Here is a 24,977-nt window from a genome sequence, read left to right as displayed (position 1 = left end):
CAAAGCCACTCTTTTTTTTAAGCTCTAGGGTGGGGCATGAACCAAGGAGAGGGATCCCCACCCACATTCACTCTCTTTTCCCCAAAGGGTCTCCCGTCAGTCCTGCTGGTGGGTCAGACCCCTGCAGGCTGCATTTTTTTTCTGAGTTGCGTGTGTCAGGCACAGAGGAGATCTGCTCTTCTCCGTGCACAAAAATGACACGAGGCTGTTCTGCTGCCAGGTTAGGGAAAGGGAACAAACCTGAACTGGGGACACCTCAGTGCCAAAGTCTCTGGCCTGAGAGCTTATGGTTCCTACCTTAAGACTCTATAACAAATCACTAGACACAGCTACTTTAACGCACAGCTTTCCCATGTCACGGGAGCCACGTTATTTTACTTCAGCGATGGAACAGGAGCCTGCATTTCCAAGAGCAGAAATGCTGCCTTGGCCCGTAAGAGGTGGTAGGCATGCCAGCACACCTCAATTACTAGTCTAGTACCTTTAAGCAAAACTGAGGATTTTGTACATTGCTACCTTTTACTTACAGTGGGAGGCAGCTGAGACAGGTGGAAACAATACAGCCTAGCTCTGTCAGCCTGTGCAGACTTGGCCTGAAGCGCCCCCAGTCAAATTCCTAATACAGTTACATCTAAAAAGGGGCTGCAGCCCCACAGAGTTCTCATCAGTGGCTCTGCAGCCAGGAACTTGCCTCCGAGGTAGTAGGTAACCACCGTGGAAAGTAAGTCCACAGGTATGCTTTAATGACTGAACTATACGCTGCAGAGAAAAGGTTTGTGATACACAGTTTTCCAAACAGTAATTAGAGATTTCACTGAACGATAGAAATTCTGCAAGACAGAGCCATGAACCAAGCTGTAAGCCAGCTACAACTCAACATCACAAAAATCTTGATTTTTTTTCTTTTTTTTGCAAGAACTAATACAACTACCTGGAACAGCTTGTACCCCTCCAAAACCCCACAGCCTTCCAGCAAAACAACACATCACTTCACAAATAAGGTATTTGTCTGTCCCAGTTCAGTATCGTGCCAGAGGCATTACTGCACGGGGAGACCCAGTCCTTTGGCACAAGCACACCTCTGCCTCTGCAGGCTCTTCACTGCAGTGAACACTGCCCTCAGAAACACTTGCCCCAGGTACGTTTTCATGGTCTGCACCTGATGGTGTAGGAGCCACTTACACCACTCCCTGCTCTGAGAAACCCCACAAAGACACAGCCTCCCTTTTGTGTTTCCCCCATCCGAGCTAAAGCTTGCTGACTAACCCTCTTCACAGAAAACCTGGACAATGAACAACATTATAAAAAGGTTTTTATTGTTTATCGAACACCAGACACCTATCAAAGGGCTACTACCTAGCAACAATTGTTACAATTACCTCAACACAGACCCCAGTTAGCACCTGAAGGGCGTCAGCTGCTGCTTTCAGTGTCGTTGGTCAGGCTCTCTGCGAGGTCAGCGAGCCCGGCTTTGCTCAGGGCAGTGATCAGGTTCTCGGGTGTCGCGTGCGCGCCCTCCTGATCCTGCCAGGCAACCAGCAGCTGCTTGGCCCTCATCCTCACGTCTTCGCTGTCCGACTCGATCTGCCGGATATCGGAATCCTTCATTTCTAGGTAGGGGGCCAGGGCCCTCCAGTGCTCCCCCAGCCTGCTGGCAAATAGCTCCATTTGTTCGCCCGTCATGGCTTTGTCCCGTTGCACCTCTGGGCCTGGAGGAAAAAAAAAAAAAACACAACAATAAAAATCACAGCAAGACTCAGGGAGCGTCTTGAGTCGATACTGCAAATGATTCCTCCCTGTCCTGCCCCATTTCGAACCTCTTATTCACTAGCAGACTGACATAACCCTGCCATTTAGCCTTTAACCTACTCAAAAGCTCTGGCTTCTTACAGATGTAGTGGGTTTCAAGAAGAACATCCATTCCCTGTCTTCTTGAAAAGTCCTTTCAAGTATCACCTTGCTTGACTGAGTGAGAACTGCTAAAGCCTCAAGTACACCACAAGTGCCTCCTCCAAGTGAAAACAATATTTGCAGGTAGCCTGCAATTGTCAATACACGAGTCAGCTGTAGTATTAAAATACAGCGTGAGCTTTAACATTAGTCTTCTAGAATTATTTTAGCCATTTTATGGAATTTACCCAGGTAAACTTGCATAAATTTGTTCAATAAAAAAAAAAAAAAGCTTGCTTCCCTTTTACTGAGTTACTAAAGGATGGAACGGTTAACAAGCCTCATGTTCCTGTTAGCAGCAGAGTGTGAACAGGGTATCAGCTTTAATAGGTGGTCAGTACTTCAAGGACTTTTCTGTCATTCTGGCATCAAGATAAAAACACTAAATTCTGTGCTCTGCTGAGAAGCCAAGTGATCACACAAGTGGGTTTACAAATCCGTAACTTAACATGGACTATAAACATAGGCGGTAAACCATAGCTTATTTCACACACTTTAAGAGGAAAAACAAAACAAAAAAAAACACCTTAAAGATTGAGTTATTTACATACAGTCATCATATTCCTAATTTTTAGTAAATAGCTCACCCTCACCCCACCTGAAGAGTTAGTTGGCACAGATGGAGCTTCAGCTCCTTCAAGTGCTTTCAGTCACAGTCATTTATTTGAACTAAAACCATTACATCAAGGGAAAGGACTAGAAGAGCATGAACGACAAAAGAACAAAAAGCACTCAGATCACTTCCGCTGTTTCTAAGCAAAATGTGCAGACCACAGCTACACCCTCTTTGCTTTAAGACAGTATTTAAAGAAGGACGTAAATTCAACACAGGGAAACTAGGAAGGCCGTTTCAGGCAGCGCTATGCTGAGGAGGAGAGAACTCCACCATCAACGAGACTGGAAAAGAAGAGGTCAGATGCTGGATGGAAGCGGGCAGCAGACGAGGTATTGACACAGGCCCACAGGCGGCTTTCCAGTAACAGAAAATCCCCCGAGCTCAGGAAGCACGCGGGTCACCAGCAGCAGCCAGCGTGCGAGTTCCACACCCCACCTATCCCCCTGCCCACACTGGATCCAAGAGCTAGCGTACAGAGCTACGCCACGCCAGGGAGAAGGTACTGCGAGATGGGGGCGTGAATGAGGACGGAGGAAGGCAGACTGACACACACACGGGACAGGGAAGGACACCTGAGAGCATGCCACACCAAAATTGCTGGCAAGAGACAAACACGAAGGGGCTGGTTCATGGAGAGGAACAAGAGATGATACTTGTCGGGAAGGCTTCTGTCTTCTCTGTCACAGAGAAGCTTTTGCCTTTAAGCCAGGCAAACGCAGATGAAGTAATGATACCAGAAGTGGAACACATCCGTTTCTCAAGGTCCCGTAACTACCTACCCCAGCAGGGGCAGAGGGAGGCACTCACCCACGGCCTCTAAAGGGCAGAAAGAGGGAAGAGGGGCTGAGAAAAACCTGGGGAGGTTTCTACAAAGCACTGTGGATCTTTGGGCTACGAACATCTAGTAACACTAAGCACACACCACAGAGCAAAAATGGAAGAGACTCCAAGTGAAAATGCTTATCCAACCTCAGCAAGTTGGGACACTTTCGGCACTGCAGACAGTGAGACTGAGAGGTCGCTACAGGTGTGACCTGAAAAGCTGCACTTCTCAGTATGAACGTGGGTACAAGTCAGAAGTACCAGGGCAACCAGGACTGGTGACCCTCTGCAGAAAGTACAGTCAAACACAGCTCCTACTATATGCATCAAGAGAAACTGTGAAAAGACTAAGAACATGCAAATCTTACTTTCATTGTTTTCCTTTAATAAAGCATCATTATCTTCCTCATCTTCATCTTCGCCTGTTTTTATTTCTTCAGAAGGAGGCTATAATGAGAGAACTAAATATCATTCGATGAATTTTGTGTTTAAAGAGAAATTTTACAGCTCTATGATGGTCCCTGGCATGTGTGTTAGAATGGGAAATCTGACATGATCCCATATGAGAACTAAAAATCTCCCCCAGTCTTCTGCATCCAGAACACCAGTTAACAATAAAACATAGTGTTAATTTAAAAAACAAAACAAAACAAAACAACAAAAAAAAACTTAATGAAGCTATCAAATGACTTTACAGGATTCTCTCCAGTTCTTTCCACACTAACTACAAATATGGCATAACATACATAGCTTTATTACTTTCTTAAAAAAAAATAAAAATCTTCACTCATTTTATTCCTCACACAGGAATTCAAGTTCTCTGTACTTTCGGACTTTTTTGTAGACTAGCTACAGGTGGCAAACAAGTAAGCAAACAGCAGACTCTTCACTTCTTGATTTAACTACTGATCAGACAAGACGAACAAAAGGCTCCTTTTTCTACATCCCAGTCGCAGGCCTTATCCATGCATTTGTTTCCTGCCGTAATATCTGGTCCAGGATATCAGGAATACTGCATCAAGTTGTCTATTGAACCACTCTCCCCTCCCAGTATTTTTTCTAAAATTGCTTTTAGCATCTAGTTAATTCTGATGGCTAGACAATAAAAATGCTACCTATTACAATCCAGTTTTTACATCACAGACAGGAAAGGTCTCAAATCCGGAACCAAGGGTCCGTATCTGTACGAAATACCTGGGTTGTATGCTAACTCAAAGGCTTAGAAAACGTTCCCCTCCCCAACCACTCATCCCTCTTACCACTGTGTATAAAGTGACCTGAAAGACCCCTAGGGCCCTTGCCTCAGATTTGCATTGTTGAACATACAAAGCAATAATGGATTAGATTTACAGCTCCACAAGGTCTACTTTTCTTTACATATTTTAAAAACCAGGGGGCTGACCAAAGAGCCCTGGTAAATCTTGCTGCAACACCACAGTATCCTCAGCAGCACACGCTGCCCCTTTCCTAACCACAGCTACTGCTACCGTGAGCCATACCACCAGCTTACACCTGCCGCGGAAGTGGTCTGCACTACAACGCAGAACCCAAGTAGCTTGGCAGAAACATATTCCTGTCTACCAACTTTGCGAGGGGTGCAGAAAAACTTGGACTGCCACAGCTGTTCATTCACAGAATACAAGGAAATGCTCGGCAGTTAATGTTAGTCAATGTTATCTGAAACTTAGTGTTACTGGGACTTTCATAGATTAAAGCAATTTTACTTGCAATATTTCCTTTAGTGTACAAACTTTTTCTTGTGTTTTTTCCCCGTGTACCAAATGGACTGCAGAAAGAGACAAGCAGGAAGTCAAATGAATTCATTTATTATTATTATAGGATAATACCACTTACAGGCAGCTCCTTGGCTAATTTGATTACCATGTTTTCTAGATATTCTGGTAAACTCTTGAATTGTTGGTTTGTTGGCTGGAAGAAGTGGGGACTTCTGCGTGCTAGTAGTCGTAATGCTCTCCACCCATAGTTAGAATTGTTCACAGCCCTACAAAAAAAATACAAGTTTGCTTGGTAACAGTCTGTCATCTATAAAAGTACACAAAAAGATCTGAGTCATTTCCTAATTAATATAATTCTGTCCAAATCTATATTTTTTGTGTATTACTGGAGTCTAGCACAGATGCACAGTTATTACAGAGAACAGTCAGTTTTCTTTAACAATCCAAACGTGCAAGAGATCAAAACAAAGTGAAACGAAACAAAAGATCTACATACTTGTACTTATTTTCAACCATATTTTCAGGATCTGCTTGTTCAATAGCTTCTTCAAAAAACTCCTCCAATGTTGGCATATATTCCCTAAAAAATAAAGTAAGGGTCTTAATTCTATTCACATTCTACTCTAAAATAGCTGTTTTTCAGTTACTTCTTTAATTAAGTTTGAGATGTTTATGAACCAAAAATCCAAAACCAACTCACATTTAACAACCTCACATAAATGAATAATCTGTTAGATACATGGTACTATGAGATTATTTACTGCATAATCATTGAAATCTGTCAGGAATCACTAGCACTACCTACTATATGTACTTAACCTTTCTGCCATACTGAAATGTGACACTAACACCTGTAAAGAACGTTTGGTGACAAAGGAATACGGGAGGCAAGACAAGACTTCTGGAAATCAGGAAATGAGACTTTCATAAAAGTTATCTGCGAAAACTGACTGGCAGCATTAGAAACATACTCCCACATGCAGAGCTCACAAGCACATGGGAATCTAAAATGGCTGTTTGTTCTGTGCAATTTGATAGGATGGGGTAAGTAAAACAGGGTCTCTTCCCTCATACACTCACATTCCAGTTCATGTGCAACCAGGGAAAGCCAGAGTACTACTAACCCCACTTCAATGATTTATGGTCACTAATTTTAGATGGGAAAGCACCAGGCAGCTTAATATTGTACTTGATGATCTCATCACAGCAGCTTCCCAGACTTGCTCAAACATGTTCGTTTCACTCCCCCTGGTGATCCCTGTACCTTCTGCCAAACGTACTTCACATACTTTACCCTGCAGAAGAGAAGGCAGTAATGTACCTGATGGGGAGGGTAAAGAACGAGGAGCTGGACTCTCTGATGCTACTCAGTGAGAGCACAAGTGGCAGCGGGCACAAGTCCAAGTACAGGAAATTTTACATGAGCATAAAAAAAAAAACCAAACCAACAACCACCAAAAAAAGGAAACCAAAGATTTTCTGTGATGGTTGTCAAACTCTAGAACAGGCTGCCCAGACGCTGTGGAGCTTCCATTTGTGGAGAGACTTTGAAAGCCTGACTGGAGAGGGTCCTGAGCAACTTGCTGTAGTTGAGCGAGGGGGTGGACGAGGTGGTCTCTAGAGGTCCTTTCCAACCTCAGCTCTTCTGTGATAACGTGATTTAAAAGACAGAAGTTGTGGTTCACAGAGGACACGTTAAAAGGTCAACTGATATTTCTGTTCTCTGAACAGTTAGAGGTTGCTTCTCTAAGATGTTCAAACCAGTACATAAGGAAATATGACCTAAAAGTATAACAACAAAAATAATATTCACAATGATCAGGGGCAGTTTTCCGCTTTTGAAGACTACACGTAAAGCAGACTCATGGCCTGTATTTCTCCTCCCTAATGTTTGACAGAGACATCAGCTTCTACAAGAGAACCTAGTGATCAGTCAGGGGAATTAAAAAAAAAAAAAAAAAAAAAGGGAAAAGAGAGCGCTGGTTTCTAAGTTCACGTTGGTTTTGTTTTGAGAAACATGCTTTGCCCAGAAAACCAGTGCTCCATGCGTGTTTACAGTGTGTTACTGACTACATGCACGTTTAAGTGCACTACAAAAATCCATCCGATTTGAATCCTACTGTATTTGGCACTATGCAAATTTTAAAAAGCAGATTTTATCCCAAGAACAGCAATCTAAAACAAAGACAGGTAAAGAAGTACTACCCCATTTGAATAAAGACTCGATGGATCAATGTAAAAAAGTGACAGTCTGTTGACCACATTCAGTCACAGAATCCATAACAAAGCTTGGAACCGAATCCAGACTCTCTGGGACCTGCTCTTTCCTCTTAACCATCATATGCGTTCCCTCCCAATCCCCCCCCCCTTCTGTGTGTGTGTTGTCCATGGCTGTGTTCCCCCCAAGCTCTTTCTCCTTCCTCTCATACACCAGGAATGAAAAGTTTTGGTTTGTAGTGGGTTTACGTGGCAAGGTTTTGGTAGCAGGGGGCCATAGGGGTGGCTTCTGTGAGAAGGATCTAGAAGCTGCCCCATGTAAGTAAGTAAGTAAGGGCCCCACTGCTGACCAGAGCTGAGCCAATAAGTGATGTTGTTTTGCGCCTCTGTGAGAGCAGATTTAAGACGGGAAAAAAAAACGCTGCGCCACACACAGCAGCTGGGAGAGAGAGAGGAGTGAGGAACAGCCTTGCAGGCGCCAAGGTCAGTGAAGAAGGAGGGGGAGAGGTGCTCCAGGCGCCGGAGCAGAAGTCCCCTGCAGCCTGTGGTGAGGCCCATGGTGAAGCAGGCTGTCCCCCTGCAGCCCATGGAGTACCGCGGTGGAGCAGGGTTCCACGCTGCAGCCCGTGGAGGAGACCACGGTGGAGCAGGTGGACCTGCACCGACGGAGGCTGCGGCCTGTGGAAGACCCCTGCCGGAGCAGATTCCGGGCCGGACCTGTAGCCCGTGGAGAGGAGACCACGCAGGAGCAGGTGACCTGGCAGGAGCTGCTGCCCGTGGGGAATCCAGGTTGGAGCAGTTTGCTCCTGAGGGATGGACCCCGTGGTACGGAGCCATATCTGGAGCAGTTCTTGAAGAGCTGCTGCCTGTGGGCAGCCCACACCGAATCAGTTCGGCAAGAATGGCATCCCGTGGGAGGGACCCCACAGCACAGGGGACGAGAGTGATCGAGAAGGAGCGGCGGCGAAAAAGCGCTACAGACTGACCATAACCCCTGTTCCCGCATTCCCCTGCGCCGCTCGGGGGGAGGAGGTGGGAGAGGGTGGATGGGGGGGAGGTGCTTTTGGTTTCTTTCCTTTGTTTCTCACTTCTCTAGCTTGTCAGTAATAGGCAATAAATCTTACTATCTCCCTACGCTGAGTCTGTTTTGCCCGTCACGATAATTGCTGTGCAATCTCCTCGTCCTTATCTCAACCCTTGAGCCCTTTTCATCGTATTTTCTCCCCGTTCCTCTTTGAGGAGGGGGAGTGAGAGAGCGGTTGTGGTGGAGCTCGGCCACCCACCTGAGTTAAACCACCACACGGTTCCAAGCCCAATGCCACCTTTAGCCTTTGGTCTAGTAAAGGCCTTCCTCCATATGTCATCCTCACAAGAAAGGAAGGCACTTCCTCAGCAGAGCTCTCAACCTTTGGAAATTAAATTCCTCCATTCAGGACACCTGCCAGGTAGCACCTCTCCCCAGGCATCCAGCCACCACCAGCAAAGCCCTCTTTGAGAACCATCCAATTCCTTTTCCAAATTTCCACGAGGTATCACATCAGCACAAAAGGGAATTACGTGCTACCTTTAACGAGAAGACAGTCATGTAGCAAAGTATGTTTTCAGTATTTCCTGCAATTGTGCAGGCAGAAGGGATAACCAATAATTGCATTTTTCTACATCTGCACTACTAGTAGATCCACTGTGCAATGAAACAATGCACAGTAGCCAATTTGATCTTATCTAGTATTGTCCAAAGCACATGCTTACCTGAAAATCATGGCTAAATAGCTTGCTAACTTCATTAGAAACAGACTCGGCAACGTTCCTTTATTACATAAACTACCTAATTCTACAATCACCCTCTATTAAATGAGAGTAAACAATAGCAAAGAAAACTGTAAGAAGATTTCAAGACAGAGATGCATATAATCAGCTTCTCTCCACACACGGTGAAATGCAATGCTATATACGATCATCTTAAACACTTTCCTTATGCAACTTCGTAATAACTGTAATTTTGCATAAATCAGAGTGTTGGAAGTTAGCTTTAGACAATGATGTACTCTTTCTTACCTACCTACTCTCAGATTTACAGGCTTCCATATTGTCAGGACATAAGTTCCAAAGGCGGGTCAGTTCCTCACTGAAAAAGAGGAGCATAAACACATACTGAACTCCTTCATTCTGTCATTCCATGTTCCATCATTCACCAAAGCCAGACACACAAAACAGTGCTACACAAATTCTCTTCCCAAAGCCTTTATAATAAAGCCTGTCATACAAATTTTGGGATACAAACATGTCAGGAATTACCAGAAGTGACATAAACCTTATCTGATGTTGCAAATAAGGAAAACGACATTCTAAACTTCTCCTATAGTCTCTGGCTGATCTGTGGACAGGACATTTTGTTTTGATAAATTAAATAATTTATCGTTTTCTTTTTCAGAAGGGACACTGAACACTCAGTGTTTAGTAACTCAGTTCAACATCTTGAGGCTCAAGAGGAGATCAAAATTTCCACACCTAGGTTGGGTGAACAGTTACAATAAAAAGACTATCATTTCTCCTGGAAATAAACTGGAAAAAGTGGATAGCTCTTGAATTCTTCTTGATATATTCTCTCCAATGGAAGTATTTTGCATGTTACTTAGCCCCACGGATAAAATATCAGTAGGTGTTATTTTAAAATCCATGGCATAGATACATTTTAAGCAAAAATAAGGAAAACAAAAAGGATGAAAACTGGTCCAACAAGTATAAAAACACTGATTTGCAGCCTATGACTTACGGACTATTTATAAGGGATCTTCAAGAGATGACTAAGGACAAGCCTACTGCAAGTTTTAAACCAACTGGCATGTTCCCTGGCTATCCTTTCTTGGCAGTTCCAAAGTGAGGAAGTTTGAAAAGCCCTCACTAGGAAAAACAGTCAGTGGCAAACAAAGAAAAAGAAAAGACAAAACAAAAAACCACCACCACCACCACAGTAACCACCACCACAGAAACCCTCTGAAGAAAAAGAAAAGCAACAGCAACAACAAAACAAAACAAACAAAAAAAAACATACTTCCCCATAAGGATTTTTTTGTTTGGTCCTTTTCCTAAGAAGTCCTCAGGAGCTGGCCTCTTTCTCGCAGGCCTCATTGGCTTAGAATCAGGAGGCCTAAAGGGAAAAAAAAAAAGGCTCTTTAATATCAAACCAGTAATATTTAAGAAAACAAAACCAAGCCATTTCATTTCAGGTGGCTTTGATTTAAATCACAGTGAAGGTATTCAGAAAGACTGGGATTCCCAGGGTGGAAAGAAGGGGGAAGAAGACAGAGAACATAAAGCAGAGATAAGGAAAGGGATTTGCCAGACACCAAAATCAGTTCATTCACAAATTTAAAGGTTTATCAGAGTTCCAGTATAGAAAAAGAAGCAAATCACATTTATTCCAGCAGCACATACTAAGTGTGATCTACCCTGCTGCTGGGATCATCTGCACTACGATTGCAAGCTCTCCTTCCCCAGCTGCACCTGATTTCATGGGATCAGAGAATGGAGATCCCACATCACTGAGGTAAGGGTAAGACCTACCCAAGCTGAAACTCTGGCTGAGATCTAAAGAAGGAGACAGAACATTTATAAAAGTCAGATTTAACAATTTTACATTTTCTTTTCCAATAGTTATTTCTCTCTTCTTACCACCCCCCTCCCTTTTCTGCAAATTGCTGAAGCCAGGAAAAGATGGCTCCACCTGATCTCTGCATAAAAGAATTTGTGAAAAGGTAATGACCCGTCTGCTCCTTACCACTAAGGGCTGTGGCCAGTGGAGGGAATGAACAAGGATGGAAGAGGAACGTTTGGTCACCACCTCAAAACAGTCAAGCACACATACGGAATCTCAGTTCAAGTTTGCCACTAGTTAGTAACTAATTAGGCAGGAAATCTTTTGATGGCAATAGCCACCTAACTGTATTTTCCTTTCAGGTAAGTGATCGCCACCAAGTGGCAAACTTAATAATAATTCCAGGTTTGCTACCCCTTTAAAGCCATAATGCCAAAGGAATTGCCTTAAGAGGCAATCCATACTGGTATGTAGCAAAGTCAGGCACTAAATTCTTCATCATAGCGTCTGCCAAAGGCAGGAAGGGGGACAACGTGATACCCAGCCACTGAATCCTTGGTAGTAAGAGAACAAAATGCTGCCAATGAGACAATGAGGAATGCTCTCTTGAGACCCAGAGACGCATCACCACCCCTTCATCGGCATAATGAAGCCTTAAAACTTTTGGCAGAAATTTAAGAGCGTTCTACACACATGGAAGGGACATCCAACTACACAAACGTCAAGGCTGTGTGAACCATTAAGTTCATATACACTGGGGGTACATATTCAGAAGCTGAGCCATCATTTCAAATAAATGACAAATTTCTACTTCGAAAGAGAGATACCTTTCTTTCACAAAGCTTGGGCAGCCCTCATTTTTCCATGAGTTCCAGTTTTCTTCAGTATTTAATATATGCTGGAGAAACATAATATTCCACATTATCAGAGTCATAATTACCTTAAAAGTTGGCCCCACAGATATTAATTAAGCTATTGTAACTAAGGAGAAAACTTGGTTTTAGCATATTTCAGCCACAAATTTGAAGGTCATCAGTATAATCTTATGCAGTTGTTTAGTTTATCCAAAAATAGCGCACCTCCTCTCTCCAATGACTATGGGAAAGGCTTTCTTTCTCTTTCTCTGAGCAAAGAAAGAGATATAGCCAAAGGAAAATTAAAAACAGAAAGCAGTAAGATTGAAAAAAGGCTAAATTCCATTTGTGTCTTATTCCCATGTCTCTGGGCATAGTACTCCTGTCCGCAAAGATATATATAATTTTAATGATCTCATGGATGTATACATGCACATATATGACCATTTCCATTTCTCCCCCTCAGAAAGAAGAAAAGCACATTAACAAAAACATGGGAAAATGTGACTAAAAATAAAAAAGATGTTATGAGATCTCTCTTACTGAGATGAGATAAAAGGTCTCTCAGACGTTATGTTTACGTTCTAAGAGATGTTTATACTGATATGGCCTTTTTACTCCTTAGACACTCTAGAAAGACTTTGGTTCAGACGTGCACCAAAGTACTTCTTACCTCTACCATTTTTGAGAATCTTTCTCCATCTGGAGGATTTTCTGAAAGAAGCTATGATTGGAGGAAAAAAAAAGAGAACTTTTAACATTATACTTAGCAGAATATTTAGGAAAAAAACAAACAAAATGGCTGTTATTGCTTCAAAGGTGGTTAATACACTATTAGATGAGGTAACTACTTTTTCTATGTAATTTTTATGTAAGTATCTATGGTACCAACCTGGTAAACTGCCTTTGTAGTATCTTCAATCCAAAGAGATTGTTCATCTGTTAGAACATAGTTTGAACTGGAAATGAAAAAGAAAAATCACTAGATCAATTTTTTTTTTTTTTATTAATGTGAAGAGTTGTCTAAACATGTGCTGAGGGCACACCCTTTACCCTACATGCTTTCTGTGCTTCCTGAGAGGTGTTGGAGGGGAGTTGAAGAAGGAACTTTGAATATGCTCTGATCTGGTCCCATGGACTGAACGCTTTCTGGTTTGTGGAGTTAATTTGATGTGTTTGTGGAATATGCTTTCAGGTTTACCTTCACTGAGTAGAAAGTTTGTTTGTGTGATTCAAGAACAGATCTTTACGTGGACCCAAAGCACAGCAAGTGTGCACAAAAAACAGACTTCAAAAGATACACTCCTAACCCCGGCTAAAGCACTACTGTAGACAAACCATAGTAAGAGAAAGAATTAATCTACTGCCATTATATAGACACAGATCTTGAGTACCTTAAAACATGAGTTCTATATAGCATAACCTAGAATTATAATGCAATTAGTAAGTAGAAGTGAAAAAGTAAAAAGCAGAAATAAATACAATACTTAGGATGTGGCTCATTTAATTTCCAAGAAGAGACCAGAATTCTTTTGTGAACAGATTAGTGTTATACCATGCCATATATATATTACACCGTCCTTGACCACTGATAAATGAGTGCTTTTAAATGAACTGCTGAATGGACTGTCACTGAAATGATCGACTATCACCTCTACACAGCTGAAGTGCAATTCAGGATACCTGAATTCTAGTCCTTCTCTGCCACTGGCTCACCTTGGTAAATAAATTATAGAACGAGGATAATAAAACTAATCTAGTTTGCAAAGTTCTCTGAGATTTGTTTGCAAAAGGCAGTATATTACAGGTGAAAGACAGCTGCCTTAAATGTTAATCTTTATGTGCCCATATGGTTAACGGCACAGGGAAAGAACAAACAGGAACATTTTTCTTCAGTGTAACACTGGAGTACTGAGTAGAAAAAGACAGGGCTTTGTTCTGTCCCATCAGTTTATAAAAGTAATAGTCACCCTTGTTATTTCTTGCTGTTTTAGACAGAATTCTGCAGAGCTTTAGGAAGAAACAAATCAGCAAACAATGCCGCATGTGGATGGCAGAGTTGATGATATATATGCCATTATTTTGAATCTATAGGTATCCTGCACTACCTAATGGTCTGCTGCTATTAAAGAGAGGCACTCCTTCCCTCTCATGGCTGGCACCCACGTTAAGCAAGCTCTAGAGGTCTCTGCTTCTCTGAAATCCCACCCAACTCACTAATCTGACAGAAAACTAACTCTGCAAAGATGAGCAGATGTGGTTTTGCTATCCTAGAAAACTGCACAAACTTGAAAGAGACTAACAAACATTAGTGTCCCTGCAAGGGGAAGCAGAGAATCACACCAAGAGGAACACAGAAAGGTAGGAATGAGACCTCCCCTTTACTGCCGTAAAATAATTTCATCCACCTCTTATATTTACCTGTCCAGGGCTCCACAAGATTCACAAGAACCTTAGAATGAGTAGATGTAAGTGCTTTTAAAATGTTTCGGTTTAACACAATCCATATTACCTTTTAAATTTGACCTGTCCCTTCAGATACTGAAATAGTATTAGATACTGCAACAAGATGTGACGGCGAAAGTTACTGTCACTCAGCTGTAAATCCATCAACTAGACAAAAACAAAAGAATTACACAGATTTTAAAGACACTAAACACATAACTGAAAAAATATCAACAAATATTTTCAGATAAACCAGATGAGGACTTTTTTTTTTTTTTTTTTACAAGAAGATGATGGCAAGTCATTATAAAGTCATATTTCTAAGTTTTTGTTTACTGAATTTTATACTGCTGGATTTCACAACAAAGAATCGTTCACATTGAAATGAACAAGAATTTGGAAAAACAAATATTCAAATTTTTCAGTAACTGAAGAACAGCTTGCTACCTTTTCCTGTGAACTACTGGCTACACAAGGGTTTGGCTATCACAAAAGGGTTTACCCTCATCAACATTTGTACACTGGTACAGTGCTTGGTTTACACCCCCCACACTGCAACATGATAGCTCATACAAAGAGAACACTGAAGATTGTTTTTTAAAAAAAAGACCTTTCACTTATGCGTTTATTAAGCAACCAATTCTATATTATGTTATTTTAAAATTCTTGACACACAAGTCAAAGGCTTATGAGCCTGCCTCTTCCTCCCCTCCCCTTTTCCAATCCCAGAAAGAGAAAACTTATTTTGCATTGTGACTTGCTTTGTCATCTACTAAGCTTGCTTGTACAAGTTAAAGTTACAAGTTATTCCAAAATGAAGACAAAAGCGTTAGGATTCAGTTCAATAGCATTTCATTCCTTAGTTAACTCTTAACAGAGTTCAAAATGCTCAATAGCTTTTTCAAAGCAATTTTAAACAAGACTGTTAAGAAACAGGAAATATGGTTAACACATCAGCCAAGTTTTGAAAGCATAATTGTAAAGACAATAAAAAAGCAGCTCAGTAAATATTTACTTTAATTTCCCTTTTTAAAATGAAAACAAACAAACAAAAAAAACCATATCAAGTGAAATAAATAAATAACAGCTTTACTGCAGGCTATTCCAGAAATAGTAGTCCCTGAATCATCAACTAAACAGACAGAATCCACAGAGAAGGAATAAAATGTAAGAACAGAAGAAATTTATCTTAATGCAGCAGTCAATGCAATGGGATTGTTGGAGAAACTGGGGAGACATTCCAAACCCAACTGGACGTGGTGCAGATCAAAACCTGCTCGAGCTGAGAGCAGGGAGGTTGAACGAGATTATCTCCACAGGTTCCTTCCAACCTCAGCTACTCTGACTCTGAGCAAAGAGATCACGTACCTTTTCACTAGTTAGGAACTTTGCAAAATATACGTGTTCTCCGCCTGTTTTTAGTTCTTCCAGCTTTTTTCGGGAAGCCTGAGTATCATCCAATTTGTAACTTTTGAAAACAGCCAAAACTTCTTCCGAGTACTATAAAACAAAGTTATTTACCACATGAAAAAAAAAAACCACAAATAAACTAAGAAAGCTTGTATTTGAGAACTATAATAGATTTAGTACCAAGCAAGTAAAATCATTTATAGTTGATATCAGCCAGTCAAAATAACACCTATTTGCCACAGTGTACACAGGGAATCTCTGAACATCACCTATGACAGTCAAAGCATTATTTATCATTTCAGAATATCCGATCATTTGGAGCATTTAAACCTACTAAGGACAAAATGCTATGAGTTGTGATGGATGCACAATTACTTTCTTGTTTAGATGTTATGACGAAAAAAGGTATGTATGATGATAGTGCTTACATTCAAACATCATTAAGTTTGTTCAGAACACATACAAAGTTATACAGGTGAGTTAAGCTTGCAGTGGTGTTCTTAAAAATCAACTTAGCCTTAAATCTGTAATGAAGAAAATCTGTCAAAAAAAATCATCTGAAGATTTTCAACCTGACCTTCATTCTCTCAACCATGTTTTATTATTATAATCTTTTTTTTTTTGAACTGAGAACATAGACCTCGTTAACCAGATGTGTATTAGGATGTCTGTACAGATGTTACCTCAGTTTCTACATTACAGAGAACAAAGATTTAAAAAAAAAAAAAGGAAAAGAAGTGGGCTTCTTACTGTTAAATAGAAACTGAATGACCAAGTGTGAAGAAATGGGTAGCTTTGCAGTAAATCATCCTCAACATTCAAAGTAATCAAAATTGAAACAGGTGGCTGAAGTCAACAGCTGGTTCAAGTCATTGCTTCTATTAAGTGATCTGTTTCAGTAGAATCCTATCAATTTTAGGATTCTAGTGGGATTAATGTTCAAAAATAAACAATATTCAAAAGAAAGACCTGGGATTAGGTAGCACTATTTAAAAAGTTCTGCTTGTTGCAACTAATAAATCACGAAAAAGGTACTTCTGACATTACTGAAGCATATGAAGTGTTTCTGTAATTGACTTACTCAAGTTTTACCAGAGGATTTACAGCTCATCTTAATATACTGTTTACTGTCAAAGGCTCACTTTAGAAACCAGCAAAATGCACTTCCTCATATGTTCCTCATTTTCAATAGCATTAACAGTTGAACTGTTCTATTCATGCTCAGTCACTCTTTTACTCATGTAAATTTTTTTCTTAATTTTTCCTTAGGATGAATTGTTGAACGCATGAACTGAGATTACCTTAAGAAAAGTTTTCCATGAGACCTTCTCATAGCACTGCACAGGATTTCTAAAGTAATCTTGAAGTGACCAGAATTTTCTATACAGGTTATAATCTATTGGAATGGAACTGCAAAAAAAAAAAAAAAAAAGGTTAAGAAAACCCATACTGAAAGCACTATGTTAAATTCAAGTCCACTCAGAAAGGTGCAATAAAGTCAATAGTGAGCCCTTATGGAAAAGTCTATCATTCAAAACTTGTCCCTGCAAGAGTCTTCCAACCAGCCTACTGTTTTTCCATCATAAAAACACAAAACGGTGAAGCAAAAGGGATCTAGGAGTTTTACACTGCCTGGGGAATGGTGTCTTTTTTCCTAAAAAAGGACTGTTTTTTCCTAAACGGTCTTTTTTCCTAAAAGCACATACAGCATGTGCTCATTATCTCTGAACACGTTTTACCAGAACAAGTTTTGTCAAGATACTTGGGAGAACTGTGAAAGAATACCAGTGGTTTTCAGCCAGGGTACGTAACTTTTTCAAATAATCTGTAGACTTCTTTACACTTCTAGGCAACTTCCATTTAAAAAAACCTGCTTCCATTAAAAAAGACAACTATCTAGTCTCAAGGGGGCAAGAAATAAGAAGAATTCTGAGCACAACATTTAAGGTTATTTTCCAAACTGTTCTTTCCTTTCACTTTATAAAATTATGTTTCAATATTTAGACTTGTTATAAGCTCACCAGCTTGTTGGGGCTTCATCATCTCCCATTTCACCTTCTTCTACCTCCATCCCTTCATCTCTTTCCTCTGAGTGCTAATAGGAAAAAAATAATAAAGAGCTCATATAAGTGCCACTGTAATTTGTATACATTTTTCATGGTGTTCTTTAGTTTTATACCTTTCATTGCACTTTAGATGAGAAAGCTTAGGCTGGTAATTTAACAGATCTCCAGTAAAATGCACAAGTCCCTATCTTAACACCATAATACACTTTACAGCAGTAGCCTGACTTATGTTGGAGAAAAAAAATCAAAGGGAAAGCTCTATTCTCTGTAGACTGTAGGGAAAACTTTTTACAGTAAGTGACGGTTCTCATCTCTCAAAGTCAAATGAAGATTTCCCCCCCACCTCCCAAACCTACACAGTTTACTGTACCAAATAACTTGCCCATTTCCAGAATCAGCAGGTTGGTGTGGAAGAGGGACAACCAAATTATGAACATACAGTTCTGAACGTAGAATTCTGCACAGTAGCCCATTTCTGTAACAACAATCTTAGGTGTTTACAGAATTGTTTTCTGCAGAATGAGTGAAAAATGACACAGGAATTCTCACCTTCTGTCCTAACGTGCTCTCATGTTCATTGGTATTGAAAACAGTGACATTTTCCAGGTTAAACTGACTCTGCAAGTTAAGTCCTGCAGAAAACAGAAGGTCAGTCACAAAAGCTGTGAAGTTCATAAGTCTGTTCATTCTCTTGGTTGCTTATGAGACACTGCTATTAAATTCTCACAAACAGCATTCAAAACTTGTGCTTGAAATCACAATAAATTAAAGCCAGCTACAACATTAACAACAGAGACAAGAAATAAGATACAAAGTGATTTTCTCCAACTGGATTTCATCTGCAACCTTCAGAAGCTTAAAACATTCAGCATATTTAGTCTTTGCCATGTGTTAGGTGTGATGGAATGGAAAAATCTTACCTGACTTTTCAGAAAGCGGAAATAACCTAGCCAAGAACAGCTGAATTCTTCCACAGAAGACTGTGTTTTGTGACTTTGATAATCTTCTTAGAAGATCTAAATATTGCAAAAAGTAAAGAATATTAGTATTTGTCCCTCTTTCAATTTCTCATACGCTAGACTTTAAGACTTGCTAATCACATCCTACATAACCCATGAAGAGAAGCTAAGATTCGTAAATTTAAATGCTAGTAACTTCCTCAGATCAGCCACAGTTTTCCCAAATGTATTCTATTTATTCTCTGAATTCCTACAGTGGCAAGAAAGGATTAGTTCAAACAAATCTGACTTAAATACTGCCTCTGACTGGGGCCATGTCATTGCTGAGAAATAAATACTTCTCAGATGTTCTTCTTTAAGTACCTCCACTGATTAAGAGCAGATTTCCCTAAGGTCAGAATAACTTTTACATTAATCTGCAAGACTCATGAACATGCACTAAGATGAGTGACCTGCCTTTTATTACTTATTGAACGCATCTGATTGTAAATCAAATTATTAAACTCACTTTAATCTGCTGTTCCTTAATTCCCCACCACAACCTGTGAAAAACTAGAACTCACCATTGCACATTCGTAGCAAGTAATTTTTCCCTGCAGAATAAAACGTATTCTGAAACAGAGTAAAAGTATTTAGATCATTAAGAGACAGCAAAAATGTTTTTGAGCAATTTTAATTAAATCACAAGGCATGAGCAAGTTTAAGTTATTCCTACTCTTAACTCTAAATTTCAGTTTTCCCTTAAATAAGAAACTGTTTTCACAAAAGGCCAACATAAAACAAACAATACCACAAATTTCAAGAAAGCATAAACCACAACACTTAAATCCAGTTTCCCCCCCTCAAAAAAAAAAAAAAAAAAAGGAAAAACAAAACCCCCAAACAAACCACTAAAAATCCCCACACATAACAATGAACTGCATGGGTAGGATCCTCTTTGTTTTTCCTGGACCACGCTAATTTTTACACTCATTTCCCTTATTCTTCCATGCATTATTTCTATACACATATAGAGAGCAACACACAGAAGATTCAGGGCATTCACAGTAATAGTAGTTTGGCAGTAAGAAAATGAGAGATAATTGAATGAATGATAAAGAGCAGTATGTGAGTATTTCAGGGAAGACTACGTTATCTCAAATAGAACAGCCCGAATGTCTACGGGAAGAGGTCAAGGAATCCAGGCTAGGAAAATGCTATGACAAACAGGAATACTCTTCAGGTATTACCTATAGAGCTGCTGACATTTATGGTCCTGGCAGTACTGCCAAAGAACAAACCAAGGATGTTGAAAACCAAGATTTCTTATGATCTTGGAACAAAAATGCAGGCAGGTTAGGACTTCTGCCTGACACCCTGAATTCCCTCTTCAATGAACAGTGCCTGCAACACAAAGAGCTCAAGCAGCCTGTCACAGCAGCTCTTCTACTGCCATGGCACCGCCGCACCGCAAGAACACAGAACCCTCATGCAGGCCTCAGCACAGTTTGTTCAAGAGCATATATATTTTAGGGCAATGTATCCACCATCACTATAGTCACCATTGCTTCCTTAACGAAAGGATCTAGTGTCCTGGTTTTGGCCAGGACAGAGTTAATTTTCCTCCCAGTAGCTGGTATGGTGCTGTGTTTTGGATTTAGGATGAGAATAATGTTGATGAACACACTGATGTTTTAACTGCTGCAGAGCAGTAATTAAAAAGCCAAGGACTTTTCAGCTCCTCACACCACCCTGCCAGCAAGGAGGCTGGGGGTGCACGAGGAGCTGGGAGGGGACAGAACCAGGACAGCTGACCCAAACTGGCCAAAGGGATGTCCCACATCGTGTGGCATCATGCTGAACAATGAATATGGGGTGACTGGATGGGGTGGGGGGATGTGTGGAGATATGGTGTGCTTGGGGATGGGCTGGGCATCAGCCAGATAGGTAGTGAGCAACTGCATTGTGCATCACTTGCTTTGTACACATCATTATTACTATTACCATTATTTCTCTTTCTTTTCTGTCCTATTAAACTGTCTTTATCTCAACACACAAGCTTTTACTTTTCTTTCTCCCAATTCTCTCTCCCATCCCACTGAGGGGGGAGGTTGAGTGAATGGCTGTGTGGCTCAGAGCTGCCTGCCAGGTTAAACCACAACATCTGTAAGACCTCGTCTCCTGCAAACTGGAGAGGGGGAATCTCCTGCTGCTCTTAGGAAGCAGAGGCAAGAGAGAAGGCTTTCATAGAAATTGTGTATCTGAAGATAAATTTCCACTGTCTAAATGTGTTGCACACTGTAGATGGAAGAGAACGTAGTTAGAAATAGAACAACCAAAATTATAATCTTTTAGTATTAATTTTCTGTCCTCTGCTGCCCTGACACTTTTAAGCATCGAAACACAACATGCTTAATGCTACAACTCTAACACGGACAGATACAAAGACAATTAAAATCTGTTTATAAAAACCATTTCGGTAGACAAAAGCTTTGGCATAACATACATTTTGGAAAAATACTTACTGATTTCCATGTAGCAACATTCTTCTCCACAAAAGTGAAAATTTTGTCACACTGATCCAAAGGCAAGCAATCCAGAACATCTCCCAGGAGCACAAAAGGCGTTGATGCAGTGCAGATACCTATGAAGAACAGCAAGTATTTTGTTCAGCAAATTGGAACTGAAATGCAGTAAGATTCATGGCATTTGATGGACAGGCTCCCAAGAAAGCAAAAAAGTTTTCCTGGGTTCCTACAAAGCCTAACAAAAAGTTTTGGCTAAAGTACAAACTCCCACTGAAGCTATTTTTGTATGCATGTACACATGCAGATGAAAGCTTTGTATTAATGTATAGAAAATAGTACACAAGAACTGTTTTAAAAATCTCAGAAGGCTCAAACAGCTAGTTCTACATCTCACAAACAAACTCCTTCAGACTTCTAAATCCACAGTTCTACTGCATACACACAAGAAGTCTGAGTCTTTTCCTCAAGCATGTATATCCACGCTCTGTACCTTGCTAACGTCTGCATTCATCATAATTGTAGGTCATGTTATTCTACACTTGATAAGACACATATGTAATTGAGCTATACTTAATAAAACAAATGAGTATTTGATAGGTAATATGAACAAGTAAACAAGTGGAAGCATGTGAAAGGCTCTTCAGAAGAGATTAGCACAATGATTTCTGGCACAGAAGACAGTTATCAAAACAGATCCAAGTACCTAAAAAACACCCGTGTACTGACAGGTCAGTATGCGGGAGATGTGCAGAGACATTCAGTAGAACTCAAAAAAGATTCCAACACAAAGGTCACACAGGTAACTGAATTTAATTCTTATTTCACTCCTCTCATGAAACAGTTAACCACTAGCCTAAAGACCACGTATTATCAAAGCCAACTGCTGAATACAACTTACAAAAATCAAGGTATTAAAATCTGAAACAACCTTACAGCCCCCCAAACTGCCAACAGATTTGAGAAAAAGATGCTCACCTTCTGTGACTCCATTAATAGCAAGAGAAATAATTGCCAGGAGATTTTCACATGGAGCTTTATTTATCTAAGCAAAAAGAACAGTTTTAAACTTCTTTATTCTGACTTCAATATATTTATTGAAACCAAAATTCTTGTTTCCAAGCAGGGGGTATTTATAACAGATATTGACATTGAAATTTCAATCTGTTACATCAGGCCCGTCAGTTAACTGTATACAGATTTACTGAATGAGCAACAATTCTTCATTGAAGACCCTACAATATTTACTCTGCAGACTGCATCATTTACCTCTGAATATAACTACCCTGCATTCTGCCTACATTCAAGTAATACCAACAAAAACATTCTCTGATTCCTTTTGTTTACTGTCAGGCAGCTTTGTTACGTGCTAGCAACAGATAACCCGCTCCACCCCACTCTTGGAAGTATAATGCAGAATAATCCATGTTTATGAACTCGAATTGTCAGACTAAGCAGACTATCATAAACATTAGAAAGAGCTGCTGAAAAAGGCCAAGTCAACACCTCTCAGTATAGGCTGGTATCTGCCAAACACTGCCATTCTGTCCTACCTACCACACTCCTGTATCACCTGTATCAATTACATAACTTTCACATAGTTCATGTTTTTTTAATAAACAGTATTTCCCAATACTGCAGTAAGCTGCTGTTAAATTAATATCCTAACTAGTGGATTAAAGTTGGATTTATATCAAGAGATATGCTGTAGCAGTTTGAAGTACTTACTATTTCTTCTTCTACAATAACTCTAAAAGCTTGATCCAAGGTACACTTCTTTTCATTTTCACTGCAAACGCAAACATCCCACATCAGTTAATAACGTTACTATTAGGAACACATAAAAATGATCTGAAAATGGGAACCTTTTAAAGCAAGTGGCAGCAACTTACCTCCCAGGAATCTGGTTAAATGCGTTCAGCAGCGGTTTGATAGTTTTGTTATGCAGGGCCTCTCTGGTGGAAGACTATCAAAGTGTAAACAGACAAAAGTTACAAAAGCAAAAGCAGTACAAAAGTAGAATGTTACCAAGGTTGTTTCTGCCAGATCACTTTTTTTTTTTCTGCCACCTGATGGTGGTCAGAAATGCAAAGGTACCGTGTATCGCACACCATGTATTGATTTACATGTAAATGCACACCATGTATCGATTTACAAAGGAGTCTTTGGAAAGAGTAGGATAAATAACAATAAATACCTAGCAAATTAGTCATGTGAGGTAGCAGATCACGCCTCAAACCAGAGCTAACTATGGGCTGAATACTGTAAGCGATGCACAAAGGGGTGCGCTGTGTTGAGCCCGCTGCTGTACCTACAACACTCACAAGCCCCCCACAACCTCACCCTCTCAGCAGGAGGATTTGTGTGGTTTGGGATTCCGTGCAAACCCCAACCCCGCTTTTAAAGGCGGGTTATGTGTAGGGTCGTGCCCGCAGGACCTCAGGTGCCCAGCCGGGCCCTCTCCAGAGCCAGGCGCGGCCCCCCCGCACCGCCCCCCTCAGCACGGCCCATCCCAAGATGGCAGCAGCCCCCGACCCCCGACCCCCGGTCCCGTCCCGTCCCCCCGGTGCCGGCCGGCTCCCGCGGCGCTCACGGTGAAGCGGAGCCGCGCCTCGGGCAGGCTGAAGAGCGGCGGCGACATGGCTCCGGCCGGCAGCGCTCCGCGGCGCGCCGCGATGACGCGATGGCGGGCGGGCGGCCGTTAGCGGCCGTTGGCGCGGCGCTGAGGGAGGGCTGCCCGTTTTCCCAGCAGGGGCGGTGTCGGTTAGTGAGGTGCTGCTCCTTCCTGCCCTCGTGATGGAAGAAATTCTGCCCGTTTTCATACCCTGTTTAAGTTGCTGAGTTGGTCCGAGCCGTATATGCCTAACCAGACCGTTGCTTTTCTCTCCTCTTAGCTCTCCTTTATTAATCACTTAACCTTCTTTGCTTTTAATTTTTAAATCAGTAGGGCAGTGTGAGGAGATCACGTCAGTACCAAAGCCCTAAGCGCTTTGGTCTCTCACCTTGCCCTTCACCACGAGTGCTTCGGCAGCTGCCAGATCCCTGAAGGCAGCGTGCTCTGCGGCGATGTCCCTCGCTCATCAGGAGCCTCAGAAAACATTTTCCTTTTCTGTTTCTCTGTTTCTTTCCTTGTGCACAGTAAAGGACACAAACGCTCTGGCCTGTGTTTTAATTTGTGTTTCTTTGGGTTGTTCAGGTGGAAGGGAAAGACTTGTGTCTAGCAGCTCTGAAGACCTCTGCCTCTTCTGCCTGCCAGTTTCAATAGCAGTTCCCTATTTTTAACATTTCTCCATTGTTATTTCAACAACAACACAACAAGCCATATATTCTTTTTTATGCCCAGAAAATCAATGTACTATTCATACAGCATATAGCTCAGTAGGTCTTGACATGGATGTGGAAAAGTTCTATTACCGATATAAGTAACATATTAGAACACACTGGCTTACAAATCTTCTAAATGTTTCTCAGAAAGCATGAGTGTCTGAGAACGAAAGTGTCACAGTTACTGAACTTTGATATTACTTTGAACTTTGAGGGTGGTGAGGCACTGGCACAGGCTGCCCAGAGAGGCTGTGGATGCCCCATCCCTGGAGGCGTTCAAGGCCAGGTTGGATGGGGCCTCGAGCAACCTGATCTGGTGGGTGGTGTCCCAGCCTATGGCAGGGGGGTTGGAACTGGGTGATCTTTGAGGTCCCTTCCAACCCAAGCCATTCTAATTATATAATTATAATTATAATAATTCAGACAACCCAAAGAAAGCAGGGCCTCAGTGCAGTTTCCCAGGTCTCCAAAGCACACAG

The 24,977-nt window shown here is 41.1% G+C and overlaps 1 protein-coding gene across 3 annotated transcripts; it reads right to left on the bottom strand.

Annotated features, from left to right (window-relative positions):
• Positions 1-1,295: 1,295 nt before the first annotated feature.
• Positions 1,296-23,891, bottom strand: THOC1 (THO complex 1). Of its 3 annotated transcripts, XM_040550177.1 has the most exons (22): positions 23,768-23,891; positions 23,067-23,140; positions 22,903-22,963; positions 22,153-22,219; positions 21,175-21,293; positions 19,234-19,282; positions 18,632-18,727; positions 18,261-18,343; positions 17,667-17,740; positions 16,947-17,055; positions 15,604-15,735; positions 14,303-14,403; positions 12,683-12,749; positions 12,464-12,514; positions 11,764-11,834; positions 10,906-10,929; positions 10,394-10,489; positions 9,401-9,466; positions 5,621-5,704; positions 5,243-5,390; positions 3,757-3,835; positions 1,296-1,709 (listed from the first exon to the last, which is right to left on the bottom strand). In XM_040550177.1, exons 1-22 carry the CDS (start codon positions 23,813-23,815, stop codon positions 1,414-1,416), a joined length of 1,995 nt encoding a protein of 664 aa, XP_040406111.1. In that variant the 5' UTR covers positions 23,816-23,891; the 3' UTR covers positions 1,296-1,413. The 3 variants fall into 3 exon arrangements, with proteins under 3 accessions (XP_040406111.1, XP_040406113.1, XP_040406112.1); XM_040550179.1 differs by lacking the exon at positions 3,757-3,835; XM_040550178.1 differs by lacking the exon at positions 10,906-10,929.
• Positions 23,892-24,977: the final 1,086 nt, after the last annotated feature.

This window comes from Cygnus olor, chromosome 2 (assembly GCF_009769625.2).
Source record: "Cygnus olor isolate bCygOlo1 chromosome 2, bCygOlo1.pri.v2, whole genome shotgun sequence".
NCBI lineage: Eukaryota > Metazoa > Chordata > Aves > Anseriformes > Anatidae > Cygnus > Cygnus olor.
Note: the sequence above shows the minus strand (reverse complement) of the source record. Positions and strands in the feature narration are given on the sequence as shown.

Bases quoted from the DNA above. Each gene is read 5' to 3' on its own strand.
- THOC1 (XM_040550177.1), bottom strand. From the start codon at position 23,815: ATGTCGCCGCCGCTCTTCAGCCTGCCCGAGGCGCGGCTCCGCTTCACC. The intron at 18,344-18,631 runs GTAAGATTTTTC...TGTTTTCTGCAG, and splicing joins TCCGCTTTCTGAAAAGTCAG to GACTTAACTTGCAGAGTCAG. The intron at 10,930-11,763 runs GTATCTCTCTTT...CTCCTTCTTTAG, and splicing joins CCAAGCTTTGTGAAAGAAAG to ATCTCAGCCAGAGTTTCAGC.